The sequence below is a fragment of the Nanorana parkeri genome, unplaced genomic scaffold (assembly GCF_000935625.1).
Source record: "Nanorana parkeri isolate BGI_ZX_2015 unplaced genomic scaffold, ASM93562v1 scaffold1282, whole genome shotgun sequence".
In the NCBI taxonomy this organism is placed as follows: Eukaryota; Metazoa; Chordata; class Amphibia; order Anura; family Dicroglossidae; genus Nanorana; species Nanorana parkeri.
This window is the reverse complement of record NW_017307550.1, coordinates 464004-479207: the sequence shown is the minus strand read 5'-3', so window position 1 is coordinate 479207 and position 15204 is coordinate 464004. Positions and strand designations below refer to the sequence as shown.

Genomic DNA, 15204 nt, shown 5'->3' with positions numbered 1-15204 from the left:
CTCTTTACTACATTCATTGCTTTTTTGAATAAGCAAGTTGTTGTATCTAGTGTAAATGGATGAAATAATGTAAAATATGTTGTTGATCATCAGCGTAATATCACTGAAGGTGTACCCGCTTGCCAGAGCCAGCCAGTTACTCCTTCACATTAGCCTAGGAAAAACTAACTTGGTTTATCTAAAAAACTGATATGTTTTATTGTGCACATAAATATGCCTGGTAGCCTTGAAAGCATCACTTGGTTGTAACAATGAAATACCATTGTTATGTAGTCTTTCCTGCAAGAGATACAATGTATAATAGAAAGTCATGAAATACTTACCTGTGACCTGTGAACCAATCATCTCTCATACATGGAATTACTGTTGTTTTATTCAGCAAGAAAGGTGAAAAGTTCTTGAACGCACATGTGGCTTTCATTCATAATGAGAGGCTTGTCTACGCAGACAAATGCAGAGTGCCCTATTACTGGCCCCTGCATAATGAATGACACATTCTTTGTCAGGTGCTACAGAGGCTACATTTTATTAATTAAAGGGCTAGTATATAACTTATCTTCTAAAAAGAAACTAGTAATGATAATAATATCATTCTCAAGATCTGTATGTAAAATGTATGAACTTGTATGGAGAGTAAAATGAAGCTCTAGTTTTAGAATAAAGATTTGTAATCTGTAAAATTTGTAGAACCATTCTCTTTCATAAAAAAAAAAAAGATACCGCATTTGCCAGCGTATAAGACGAGTTTTTAGACTTAAAATCATCCCCCGAAAATCGTGGGTCGTCTTATACGCCGGGTATACAATACCGCTGGATGTGCAGTAATACTGTATGTACAGTAGCTTCGGCTACATACAGTATACCGCGCTGAGCCAATCAGGGCGAGCAATGTATTCTATTAATGAGTACAAAGCCTGCCGTGGCTCAGCGCGGTATACTGTATGTAGCCGAAGCTACCGTACATACAGTATTACCGCACATCCAGCAGGCTGACAGATTAGCCTTCCTTGCGGTCTCATTATTTTATATATTTTTTGTTCTATTTCTTTTTTAACTTTTAAAATTCCCGCCGGTTCCGCATGCCTGCGACGCGGACGCTCGCGAGGCGCGGAAGATGGAGGACACAGCGGGGATCGTGGACAAGGTAAGAGACTGTAATCCCGAGTGTGGCTCGGGGTTACCGCTTATGGTACTGAAAATTAACCCCGAGCCACACTCGGGAATACCGCCATGGATGTTAGTGGGTGTATTTAAACATTATTTTGGGCTATACTCGTTCTATATGATGAGTATAGCCCAAAACCTATGTTTTAACAGAAAAATTAGGGGGTGGTCTTATACGCCCAGTCGCCTTATACGCCGGCAAATACGGTATACATGCAAATTTAGTAGCTGGTTGGAACGAAGAAGCAGCGGTACTAGGAATTGAGCATGTGCACAGAATACATATGCCATTGTTTTTTCCATCTAGCCAGCACCAGAATCACTACCACTGCTTGCAGCCAATGGAGGATCCGGTCTATTGTGAAAAGTTTAGATCTTCAGCAGTGACATTACAAAGGGGTACCACATCCCTGCTGAATCTATGACCTGACCTGAGCTACTAGGTCTGTGAGCGAGTTGAGCTGAATGGACCGATAGGTGACACAGGTGTTAAGGGCAGAATAGACTTTGTATGTCTCTGCTGCCAAAAATCTCTGCCTTTTTTAAGACTATAATTTCCTCAAAATCTTTTTTTTAGCCTGTCACAATCAAGGAGAAGCCTAAGCGTAAAGGACCGATTGACGTTTTACCTTCAAATGCAGAGGAGTGGGCTTTGTACGATTGCCCTGAAGAACTTAGAGATGCCTTTAAACAAGATACATCTTCCCAAGTCCTGAACAGAAGTACCATTGTAAAACCAGTAAGTACTATACAGAACTGTGACCAGCAGAAGACAGAACTAATCATACTAAATTATAAATTACACTACAGTTAGTTCATCTTAATTACCAGTACATTAAAAAAAAAATCAGCATCTTAACTGCAGCTATCTGTAATCATAAAAAAGCGTATATCATAACGCTTATACTAGCATATATCATAAAAAAATATTTCTAAGCCCTATGTTGCAGATAGACTCAGAGACTCTAATAAATCATAAATGTATACAGCTGGGGCATTGTGTGCTACATATTTATTGTAAAAGACAGCTGAATAATAACTGTTTTTGTCAATACTCATTAATTCATTTGTCAACTCTTCATACTGGTAGAATGATAGTATCTACCTGATAATTCATCACCTTGGCATTGTACAATTCTTCCATTCTATTAAACCTCAGGTGACATTATACTATATATTGGCACTTTATTCTGTTCTCAGGTTGTTCCCATACTTTTTAGGGTAAAGTATAGTTTATTTTCAGAGCATGCACAATTTGAATAATCTTGCCAGTGATAAAGTTAAATTACTTTTGTAGGCGAGAAAGTGTGCCAGAGTTGGAAATGAAAGTTTTTGCTTCAATACTGGAGTGTAAGGGCTCATAGAAGAGAAAATAGAGACTGTTCAGACACAATTTGGTACCTTCCTTTAACTTGTGGCAAGTTATTCCTCATATATTTAGCAATTAAGGATTTTTTTATGCAGTCAAGTGATATGAATTGACAAAATATAAGGATTAAAACATCTTCTCTTCATTCAGCGTAAGGAGCATCTGTGACATTTTTTTTTTGTTTCTATGTACTTTAGAAAAGGCTTGCCATGAAAGTGTGATATATTGATAGTGTCCTATATAGGGATGCACCGATATATCGGCCGCCGAAACATATCGGCCGAAAATGGCACTTTTGGCAAAACGCCGAAAGTGCAATTTTCCAGCCGATAAATCGGCGCATCCCTGATTGCTTTCCTCCCTGCTGGGCACTGCTCTATGTCCAAGCAGGGAGGAGAGAAACTGTGATAGCCGGCTGAGCGCCGCGGGAGGAGAGCGCAGTGAGCAGCCGGCGTCTCCTCCCACACCGCTCAGCCGCCTATCACAGTCCGGCAGAGCGGTGTGGGGGCGGAGACAGCGATGTCACAGGAGGCTGGGCTTTCCTCCCTACACCGCTCGATCAGCCTCCTGTGACAGCATGTCAGAGAGAAGAGAAGGTACAAGGTTTGTACATAATTCAGGACATGGAATGTTAACTATATCCTCAATTATGAAAGAATGGGGAGTGATCTACATCACCATAGTTCATTCATAGTTGTAGTTGATATAGTGAACAAACAATGTACTCATGTTATCAATGAACAGGAACACTCACAGGGGACATAGAAAAAGAGATAGAGGACTTTGTGTTCTCAATCTCTTTTTCTATTTTAAAAGGGAAATATCAGGAGTCTGTTTAGACCTCTAATATTTCCCCCAAAGCCCCTAAAAGTAATGTAAAAAATTAAAATATTTAATAAAAAATGAATTAATAAATAAAAATAAATATAAAAAATTAACAAGTTTATAAAAAATAAATAAAATATTGAAAAAAAATCGAAAAAATTAAAATAAAAAACATTTTCGGTTTCGGCCTGACAATTTTTTTATTTCAATTTCGTTTCGGTTTTAAAATTTCCATTTCGGTGCACCTCTAGTCCTATATCATCAGAGGCCATCCTGCTTCAGCCTTCATGCTAAAACTCTTGGGCATCTACATCAAAATGATAGCACCAAGATTACCTGGTTCATGTATGTTATAGTCACATGCTGTGATTTTAAACCAATACAAAACCATTTACTCCTTCAGCAGGATGAAGAGCCATGTGAATTCCACATGCACTCATTAACCAGCTGTAGAGAGTTGGACTGATCCCAATGGAAGGTCCTCATTGATACTCATCGAACTGATTGTCATCCATTCCACTTGACTTCTTTTTGGTGTTTCTCAGCAGTCACTGAATCAATGCTGACGCAGCCATATACATTTTTTGTTTTTCTCAAAATCACTTACTGTTCTGTAGCATATATTTCACTAATAGGGAAATCAGATCTGATCAGCGTAATTTCTATGTAAATAAATCATCTTGTGCTGTCTTATTCTGCAGACGTACAGCCTCTACTACTTGGATCTACTTGTGAAAGAATTGCACAGCATCTCGTATACACACTTGACACTCCCTGTTCTCCAACTGGCAGAGGTTATAGCACATGACGTTGTGGAAAGTAAAAGTCTGTCAGAGCTCTACCATCTAAAGTAAGTAATACCGTACAATTGATGAATATAGTGTATGTGAGTTGTCTTTTGATATACTGTACATCATGCTATATGGCACATTTTGTTATGCATATTCTAAAGTACAGTAGATTCAAATGTATTTATATTATTAGGCTTGTGTCAGTTTATATCCCTCAAACAACTTTTTAAAACTAGGATTTTGTTCTTCCTGTAAAATCCTTTTCCCGGAGTGCATTGAGGGACACAGCTCTGAAGAATTCTCAGACATGGGGTTATGTTCCTGCCTCTAGAAGCAGCATAACCCTACGTCTCAGAATTCTTTAGAGCTGTGTCCCTCAATGGACTCTGTAGAAACTACAAGAAGAAAGATGAGCCAAACGGAATCTGCCAAAATGTTCTCCATTCCACATCAGTCAGATTAATTGGTTGTGAGTATCTGAGAATCTCAGCCAGTACACCTAAAAAATTAAAGATGAGCTCAAGCCTTACCTTCAGTCTTGCACAGTTATACAGTGTCCGTTTGAGACACAGCTGAGATAATTCAGAATTCATTCAGTCGGAAAGAGGTAAACTGCAGGTCAATCGCACCTGTCCTGAGAGTATTACATTTCTTTAGACTGGAAGGGAAATGCAAAACCCACTTGCAACAAACAAAAACCCATCGACCCATACCCTTAGGCCCCGTTCCCACTGCGCGATATGCAAATTGCGCGTTTGTTGCGCGATTTGTATACTGCCCGATATCACGAGATTTGCCGCGCGACATCGCGTTCAAGCTTGCATTGAAAAATCGCTCCAAAAAGGGACCCTTTGCCCCATTGAAATGCATTGGAGCGCGATATCGCGGGAATTACCGCGCGATAAATCGCTCAATGTGAACGGGGCTTTAGAGTTGCTAGCTTGTCAGCTTTCTGATCTCAAACACTGTTTCCTAGCTCCTGAGTAGGCAGTGTGTAACGTCAGGCTGTAGACAGGCAACAACTGGTTTAAGTTGACATCTGACCCCTTAACACCATTTAAGTGTCATGCATACGAAAAGTCTGTGAAGCTAAATTAGGAGAAAATCTGAATCTTTCATAAGTAGGCCTACATAAGGTAGACATGTCATAATAATCAGTCTGAACATTCAGTTCCCCCTATGACCTCAATTATGACCTTTTTCTCTTTTTACAGGGTTTCTTAACCCATTTAGACCAAATGGTCATACTCTACATCTTAAGTATCATTTAAAGACTTATTTAAAGTCATTAGTTCCTTATGGGGGCTGCCATTGCTGACATTTCAGTTTGAAAATGTTGGTTGTCATGCTTATGCTTTGGCTTTAACACCGTTTAAGTTAATAACCCAGGACAAGTATAGAGATGAGGATTTCTAACACCCTTATGAAATTTCTACAAATTGCTTGCTCTGAATATGTGATTGAAAATTATTAAGTTCAACTGTAGCCTCTGTTCTCTCAGGACGGGTGTACTTTACCGTTTATATGCTATTTAATTGTAGTTATAAACGGTCACAAAATCACTGCCACACCAGCCACACAATTCCAGCATCCAAGAGTCGAAACAGCCAATTCACTGCTCTGACTGGTTTCACCCAACAAGTGTGCTTAATCGTATACTCTAGAATTGCAATGGTAGAGTGGAGGAGAATGTGGGTTGGTTGCTTCAACTCATGTACAAAAACCTACTAGAGATAGATGAGACAAGCCTGTTCTTGGCACACTGCAGGTAGGAGCAGCTTGAAGGCTTACATTGGTTTGTTTAGATCAGGGGTGGGGTACCTCCGGTCCACCAGCTGTCCCTGGGAGTCATGCCCGTGGCTGTGAGAATCTTGCAATGCCTCATGGGATTTATAGTTTCACCACAGCTGGAGGGCCAGAGGTTCCCCACCCCTGGTTTAGATAGAAATCGAATCTGCATGTGTTATAGGTCAGTGGTTCAGAAAAAAAACTGAATGCACTGAATTAGCATGATAGCCAGGCAGCTGGCATTTTTAGGAGTACAGGTTAGTAATGATGGCTGCCATTGCTGACTTCTTTAAGAAAATGCTAACTCCCAAGCTGTTGTGGGCTTCAGGACTTAGTCACAGCCATGAAACAAGCATGGTGCAAAGGAAGTTAGAGTAAGGTTAGAGCTTTTGATTTGCATACTTATTTTATTTTGTTTTCAAACCAGTGGATCAGCATGACAGCAAATCATCTAGCATTTTACATATATCAGCAGCCTACATAGCTTTAACATACATTTCTTTTACATGTTACCCCGCACTTTGACTTTGAGGGTGTAGCTATTCAGTAAATTGTCAAAAAAGACAAAAAGAGATGATTACTGTAATTGGCAAATTGATTTCCCCATTCCTTTTCAGTGCTATCACCATCACAGCCAAACTGAAATTGTGCTTTCCCCTTTTACAGGCTCCTATGTCTGACAATTTACATTCAGTAAAGGATAACAAAAGTATTTTTCTTGTTTTTTTCTGTTGTCGCTATGTGTTTTCTATGATTTTCCAACTTATAGAATTGATGAATTAAAAAATTATTGATTTTACTTTTCCTTTTTTAAATAGAATTTCTCAAATATGTGGTGATTTAAAACTTCACAATGCCGCCAGTTATCACCAAAGAACAGTCAGCAATATGTCCATTAGTGAATATGAACTTATAAGGTACGTTGCATGCTTTTTTTTTTCTTTTTTCTCAAGTTGCAGATATATATTCCTATATAATGTTCCTCAACTTGTAGGTTAACCAAAGAAAAAAAAAACATTAAAAACACAATAAAGAAAAATTTAAATTTAAACTGAGATTCACCTTTTGGACTTTTCAGAACATAATATACTGTGGAGATGAAGAATGCTAATACTGACTGACTGACCTGTCAGTTCCTTGAAAACATCCGCTTGTATATTGGTCATTGGTCACTTGCCCTTTTCAGTCTGTATTAGAGCTCGCTGAAATCCTGCTAAAGTGTTGCCTAAAGATGCAGTCCCCCACCAACATTTAAACCTTAACCTAACCCTGAAACGGAGCAGTTAAATAGATAATCTTACCTTCCCATTCAGAGCAAAGTGATAGCTGACCAGGGTGAAAGACAGTATTAGGGCCTCCCCATGTGATAGTATTAGGGCTCGGTGATTTGCCGCTCAGGCCCTAGTACTGTGACATGTTCCCCCCCAGACCTGGTAGCCCTGCTCCATTAGGACATGACGGAACAGGGGGGTGGCAATAGAGCTCTAATGGATGAGAGTACCTTTCTGGGGGTGAGCTGTCAGGAGACACTGCCACTCAATCGACAAAAGACATTGAGGGGAATTTATCAAAACTGGAGCAGGTGCCCATGGCAACCAATCAGCTTCTCTCTTCAGTTTGTTCAGGTAAGATTTGAAAAAGAGAGAGAGAAGCTGATTGGTTTCCGTGCAAATCTGCTCCATTTTGTCTGCTCCAGTTTTGATAAATTCCCCTCATTGTCTCTTTAATAATTACCTTGACGCTAATACTTACTCCTTAACCACATCCTAACTTAAAACTAATCCTTAAACATATACCCTAAAATTTAAAGGCAAACTTTATCTGCTTTTTTTGCCTCATCTGGTTCCTCCCTCTCCTCTTAATCAATATGTTAATTAAATTTTTGAATAAAACCTTTCTGTTTCCATAACATACCTTATTTTATACCCAGTGATGCTTTGAGTTTGGTTGGTGGAAGGGGCCAGCAGCCTCCTGTAAATGTCACAGCAACCCACCAGGGATCTTCTATCAACAGCTTTGTATAAAAGAACAATTCCCCCCGGAATTCCTTCAGTGGTTTTCTCCCTACTGGCCATTGGGTGTTGTGTCTTTAGCTGAGCATTCTGCTGACTGGTTGCTTGAACAGCCACAACTAAAGGGGTTCCGAGGATGTGTTCTTTCACTTAATGATCTGTAACAAAATGATTGATGGCAGAGAAGGCTAATAGCTGTGAGAGGTGAACCTACAGCATTATGGATCAGGAGGAGAAGTAATTAATGCATGATTAAAGTCATTCTGATGGAAAATGAAGGTGAACTCAAAATGAAAGTGGGCTCAAGATAGCTGCTGCAGTTTCAAATGGGTTATACTGTGGAGATGCAAGTTTGCTGGGAATTAGGAGTAGTCAGTTTCAGCACAAGAGAGAACTTGTTAAAAGTGTGGGGAAAAGGGTAAGGCTGGAGTTCAGTTTTGAATAATCTGAAGAGTTAAGCTGGGTATACATGGTTAGAATTTTGTTTGAAAAAATGTGTGTTTGATTTTCGAATAGTTAATTGGGTTAATTCGACAATCTATTTCAGCCGCAGTGATAAAAAAAAAAAATCAAAGGAGCAGGACGGAAAATCTTTGTCGAAAGAACAAAATTGTAATAGTGAATGTGATTTTCGTTCTACAAACTCCATGCATTTCCAAAGTAAAATGTCAAAATCAAACGAAATTTCAAATGACATCTGTCAAGATGGCATTATCAAATGTTCTGACAAGATGTTTTATATAAACATTCGTGCAACAATCTACCAGTGTATGGCCAGCTTTAGATTTGTAAACTGTAAGGTACTTTACCATGTATTCTAGTAAGTGATTAGGAACTTTGAAGGGTTATAGCAAGTCGTATGGACTGAAGTTAATAAGAGAGGTCCTTGGAAGTATCATGACGTGAAAGGAATGTAGGCCACAAATCCCGTGTGGGCTTCTGTAGCAGCGTCAACAACGCAAAAATCTTTGAACTGATGACATGTAGGATTTTAGGTTGAAGGGTTGTTGAGAAGGTGTGCGTGGGCAGCGTTTTATTTTTTTTATATAGCCTTGAAAGGTAAATGCTTTTTTAATATGTGGATGTGTGTAGTGTTATGAAAACAAATACAACGTAATCAATGTAAATTCATACAAAAAAATTGAAAAGTGAAAACAAAAAACAATAAAGTTATTGAGCATAGCTTATAAACTTAGAGGCTTAAAGTGACCCTGTCACTAAGGAACTGTTAGGGAAATAACAGGACCCTGCAGAAGTAGATTACTCATACTTGCCTTTCTGCCAGGTGGCAACTCCAATCTTTACTTTCTTGCTGAGCTACATTCGCCACTGGAATCCAACTCTTTTGGGCGTGCCACATGCCCGTTACGTGCTGTGGTTCCTCCCTGGGCTCCCTATGTCAGTTTGTCCTGCAGTTACATAGATGTTTGTAGTAAAAACCACAGCATACACCAGGGGACAGGTTATTCTACAAACCAGAGAAACAACCTATGTATTGAGAGCGCTACTACTGTTAGTATAGGATTGTTGAAAAACTCACATTTGAGAAGTCCTTGGAAATTATCTGGGGGTGATTGGATAGAGTCCTTGGGGAAGTACGGCCAGGTGGAATACAGTGGTATGGACGGCTGAAAGAATTCGTTGTGAAGGAGGAGCAGCTTTCTCACGGCGGGACTCAGCTGGCCAGGCTGAGCCGTAGCGGCCAGAAGTGCTCTGTGGAAGGCTACTGTATGACAAGTGCTGTCAGCGGTCGTCTCTCAGTCGGAGGGCTTAGGTGACGTAACGGTGATGACATTCTTCACCTGAGCTTGACAAAGAGGCTTCGCCTCGAAACGCGTAGCAATCTACCTGAGCTTGAGCTTGACAAAGAGGCTTCGCCTCGAAACGCCTATCGATCTACCCCTTACACATCACCGCCAACTGCTCTACAGCCCCTCACTGTGTCACTTGGAGAGCACACTCCCAATGTCATCACCGTTACGTCTCCTAAGCCCATTTTTTTTGGTAACCTTGCATTTCAGACATTTCACTCTCAGATTTGAACTCTCCAGACCAGGAGTCAGCAGACTCTCTTCTTTCTTCCTTTGGTTTGTGTATGTATACATATTGTAATACTCATTCAAGCTGGCCAAACTGAGTCAAAGGTATCCCTCTCTGGCGAACGCCTATTCTACTTGAACACTATGTATATATCTGGAACGTATGGACATATAGTGCTAATATGGGGTAAACTGACATGCAGTTAGAGCTGCACTTCCAGATCTGATCTTTGACCTTCACTATAAAATAGAGCTTTTCTTAATTCAATCTTCAGAGTTGCACCTGTTTTAAGGGGAAACTTAGTTATAGCAATCTGCAAGTAAACCAATAAAAGGTCAGTTTCCAATTAATGTATATGAGTTGAAATATATTGTTGACTTTTTAATCAGAAAATTTGAACCTTATTAAGTAATCTATAGTTTACATACAGGACATACTGCATGGTTTTTACTAATCTGTGTTAAATACAAATTGTAGTTCTAGACAAGAAGCTGCATTGTATAAGGAGGAGAAACAAGATGGTAGTAATGATCACACAACAGACCAGCCTCTAAGTGGCAAAAAAAAGGTAAGTGTGTTTGGAAAAGGGCTAGTGTATATTATTTCTTTACTATTACTTGCTTAAAGTATAATCCTCCCTCCCATTCTTTTGCTTACCTGTCCTTGATATCGCCTATCCAGTTACAAAAGCAGTCTGTCAACATTTTTTTGGCTGAGCTCACATTTGCACTGTGCACTCTCTCCATTCAATTATGTGTAGAGGTCATACTCCACCGGAGCATGGAGTACAAAATCTCAATGGGCTTGAATGAAAAGCATACAGTGCATGCGTGGGCCTGACTCTGAAGATTTTCTGAGAAATGGCTCCGTAGCTTCATGGGCAGATGTCCCTGTAATGGGGACACGTAAGTGTAAGACTGGCAGGAGGGCCAGGGGCAGGGTAACTTGTGGAGATGGTATGTTTACTATATCCTCCATCATGAATGAACAGGAGGTGATGTAAATCACTTCCCATTTATTCATAATTGAGGATATAGTAACCATACTATGTTCTCAATTATTTACACTCAGCGATGAGGAGAGAAAGAACGGATGCACCGCTATTTCGGCCAGAAAGTGGCACTTTCAGAATTTTGCCAATGTGTTTCGGTGGCCGATATATCGGTGCATCCCTAATTATTACACATACAGTCCATAAGAGGACATTTGAGTTTATAATTACCTTAACAAGTTTATTAATATGTATTAATTAGGGCTGGTAATTATTACAATTTTCGTGTTCGATTAATCGAAATTCTTTTTAATCGATTAATTTCAATTAATTATAACGCACATACAGATCCAACTACATTGGCCTATACACATACAGCACAGCAATGAAGTAATACAATGAACTAGGATCACACTAATCCAGCACGTTATTAATCTCACGTGCCCCACTCAATATGGCCACCGCTTGAGTGGGGCAACTCAGAATAATAACGTGCTGGATTACAAATGTATTTACATAGTATAGTAAAACAGCAAAGCCCTAAGGGTGATTTAAACATAAGTATTAGCTTAATATTTGAAGTAGCAGCACCTGTCCATTCCATTTCATGTAAGGACCTGATTGCAACACAATATCAGTAAATTTCAATTTGCACATTTCTGGGAGCGAGTTGGGGGGGGGGGGGGGGGGATTAATGGAGAGCCACATAGTGCATATATATAAGTTTAAGATAAGACAGAAGCTTGGTGCTTCTTGGGCAAGCTCACCGGCCCAAGTGGCTCCGTCAGCTAACGAAGGGAATGGGGGAGGAGTCCGGTGATGTCACGGACATCAATGTCACCGGACTCCTCCCCCCTTCCTTTCGTTAGCCGACAGAGCCACTTGGGGAAGGAGGGAGGAATCCGGTGACGTCAATGTCCGTGACATCACCGGATCTCCGATGGGACTCCCGGAAGGCGGCGGAGAGGTGAGTCTTTTCATTTTCGATCAAAAGAATTTTAATCGATCAAAAAGTTTAACGATTAATCGAGGAATTAATCGTTAATTTCCCCAGCCCTAGTATTAATGTTTAAAAAAACTTGTGTCTTAGAATACGTTGTAATTATTTTTTGCACAGGAGCAACCAGTATGCCTTTTACATACTGGTGGGAATTAGTGGTTATGCTTTAGTTCTTCCCTCATCTGCAAGTCTATGGGGTTGATTTACTAACCTTTTAAACACACCACGAACGTGTATACACCTCTGTAGTGTGTTCCCTCCCAGCATGATCTATGGGAGGAATCGAAACACCTTTGTAGTGTGTACACACCCAGCAGGTGTGTTGTTCAAAGCCCTTCAATGAATTGCAAGGTAATGTGGTGTAAATTAGCTCTATGTTATGTTGCTTGCGTTGATGAATGCAGGAATGTAAATGCATGAGCTAACCATTTTTGTCTAAACTGTGAAGCAGCATTATATATGCATCATGTGCAGGATTTTTCCATATATGGCATTAGTGGAAATATGCTTTTAGAGACTTTTTGGTTGATAAATACGTTTTGCTGTGTGAAAATCACACACACCTGGTGTGTGTGTGTGTTTAGGTTAGTAAATCAACCCCTATAGCTCACAATGGCTATTTGGCTTTTTATGTCAGTCATCGTTCAAGGATGCTGTTTGCACTATCTTCTGTACAGACAGAAGAGAGAGAGAGAGAGAGAGCCTAAACATCTGAAATCCAGCCGTAACAATATGTCACAGAAACAGGTAACTTCATCAAAAAACGTCAACTTTACAAAAAGAACTTAAAATGTATATTCATTGAAAATGCACTGTTGACTTACTTTAACCAAAGACCATATCCTACTCTCCAGTAAAATAGATTGCAGATGGTCAATCACCGGGTACAACAGTGATCTTGCTGAACTTAGTTTAGACGATGTACCTGCACCATTTCATCATCTTGTTTACCTCCTTGTTTGCCATTTTGTGGTTGTTTTTGACCATTGCTTAAACAAACTTTGTATTTAGATTGTATTTATTTATTTATTTATGTATGTATTGCTGGCATTGTGGCAAATGAAAGCTACATTTAAAAAGAAAAACATTTTTTTCTGAATGAAATGAGCATAGAATATATTGTTCTGTTCTTTTTTGTTTGTTCCAGTAACTGTTTACCTGAAAAATCATTAGCGCACAGTTTCCCTTTTCCTCAGCCACATATATGGACTTGCTTTTTCTCACCTTTCTAAGCTAATGATGACATTGACATGGTTATTATTGATGTTTTAGCAACTCTCTATATTGTACGAGAGTATAGACTGAAAGAAAAAAAACAGGTTATTTTGCTGCAGGTTTAATTATGCATTAATTTGTTTTTAATCCTTCTTGTAAACAATGCTTGCAGTTGTTTGAGTCTTCATTAATTTAAATCCTTTTTTTTCACTTTTTATCCTTGATTAGTTATTTTCCAATCAAAAAACATTCTTAAAACAGATACATTGTTAAAAAAAGTCTACATTAATGATGAATGACTAAAATATAAGAGAAATGATAACCTGTAGGATCAGAACTGCAACATATTGTATTTCTAAAATGGAAGAAAAGGAAGGAATTACCAACGTAGTGCTAATAATGTCAGTTTTTATAATGTAGTTATTTTCTTCTGAATTTATTTTCGCATTTATCCTAATTATTTAAAAAATGTATACTATACATTTATACGATATATAGTTTCCCCTAGATGAATTTTTTTCCTGTATTTAAAAAATAATTGGCTATTTATTATTTTACTTTATGATTTATCCTAATTAGTTGTAATATTTATACCATACATATTTATTTGCTGTTAAATTTGTGTCCTTTCCTGTACCACACTGATCTGTATACATAACTAGTTTATTGCTAGCCCTCAAGATGTAGACGCTACATGTTGGTTTCCGGTATATCTTCATTAAACCTATCCAGTCCTTTTTAGGATCAGTATTTGTATTGGATGCAAGCTTCACTGCCTTTTACTCCATGTGTGTACAAAACACATAAAGTCCCAGTACTTTCATGTTGTTGATCAAGCAGTCTGTGACTTTTACTGTTGTTGGGCTCTGTCCTCGGCTACACTTTCAACCGCTTTTTCCTTGACAATGGTAATAAAAAGCCAATGGGTATTTTGACCCTTTCATACTATGTCCCAAGCTAAAAGAAAATGTTTTTTACATACACTTTAAAATGAACAAAATGGCAAACACCTACATAATATTTTATTTCTGCCTGAGAAACACTACTGTGATCCCATTAGCTCTGCCACTGATGGATGAGTTCCTAATTCTAGTCAGACACCATCATGCCTATTCAGTAAGTCGGTGCAAAGTGCAATAGCCCATAGAAACTAATTACGTTTCAGCTTTCTAAATAGGATTATTAAAAGGTGAATTCTGGTTGCTATTAGGTTGCTGTTTTTAAAACAGTGTTGTATGGCGTAGCGAATAAGTCTGCATTTCTGTACAGCTTATAAAGGTTCATGGTGGATAAAACAAAATAAGCACAGGCTTGTTTGTAAGAATGAATTGCATAATATATGAAAGGTCCTCTAAAGACATATGTTGTGTGCGAATATATTCTGAACTAAGAGTTTATCTTGGTGGACCGTTTCAGTTTTAATCCTGTTGTTTTTTTCTGTAGCTGCTGAGCGTACGTGCAGATGGGAAAGGATTAAGTGGACTTTCTCTTCCGTATCTGTGGCTGGAAAAGGCTGATGTATTGATACAGCTTGGGCATTTCCAATCAGCTAGAATCTTTCTATCACAAGCCTATAAGTCACTCCAGGTGAAAACACATTTCTTCTATCTCTAACAAACTCTGACAAAACAGTAGCTGTAAAAAAAATATTATGAACAATTAAATAATGTAAAACATCTGAAACAAAGATAACGAAAATCTGCAAATAAATCCCCTGTTTATAGAAGAAGTTGGTCATTCTGTTTCTTTCTTTTTTTGTTTTTGTTTAAACCAGTCAGATTCAAACTTTTAATCAATCAGGCTTTGGTATATAAACAATAAGACAATGAGCCTGCAGTTTGTTTTTGGGGAATTTCTCCTTAAGTGGCTTAGAAACAGGTACCAAAAGGGGTTCCTAGATCACTGGTGAAAGGAATTAGGGTGGACTGGTGCACCACAGCAATGGTTAGATTAAAAGCTGAAGACCTAAGCAAGTAAACAGTGTTCTATGTACGTATTATATATATATA

At 38.7% G+C, this 15204-nt stretch overlaps 1 protein-coding gene across 1 annotated transcript in view; it reads left to right on the top strand.

The window, feature by feature from the left end:
- Window positions 1–15204, top strand: part of LOC108797470 (cilia- and flagella-associated protein 46-like) — a gene marked incomplete at its 5' end in the record, with an annotated part of 91642 nt that overhangs the window by 20667 nt on the left and 55771 nt on the right. The window contains 5 exons of the mRNA XM_018569068.1: window positions 1742–1903; window positions 4060–4208; window positions 6756–6854; window positions 10467–10557; window positions 14639–14782. Of these exons, the coding sequence (XP_018424570.1) occupies window positions 1742–1903; window positions 4060–4208; window positions 6756–6854; window positions 10467–10557; window positions 14639–14782 (645 nt within the window). The remainder of the gene's footprint in view (window positions 1–1741; window positions 1904–4059; window positions 4209–6755; window positions 6855–10466; window positions 10558–14638; window positions 14783–15204) is intronic.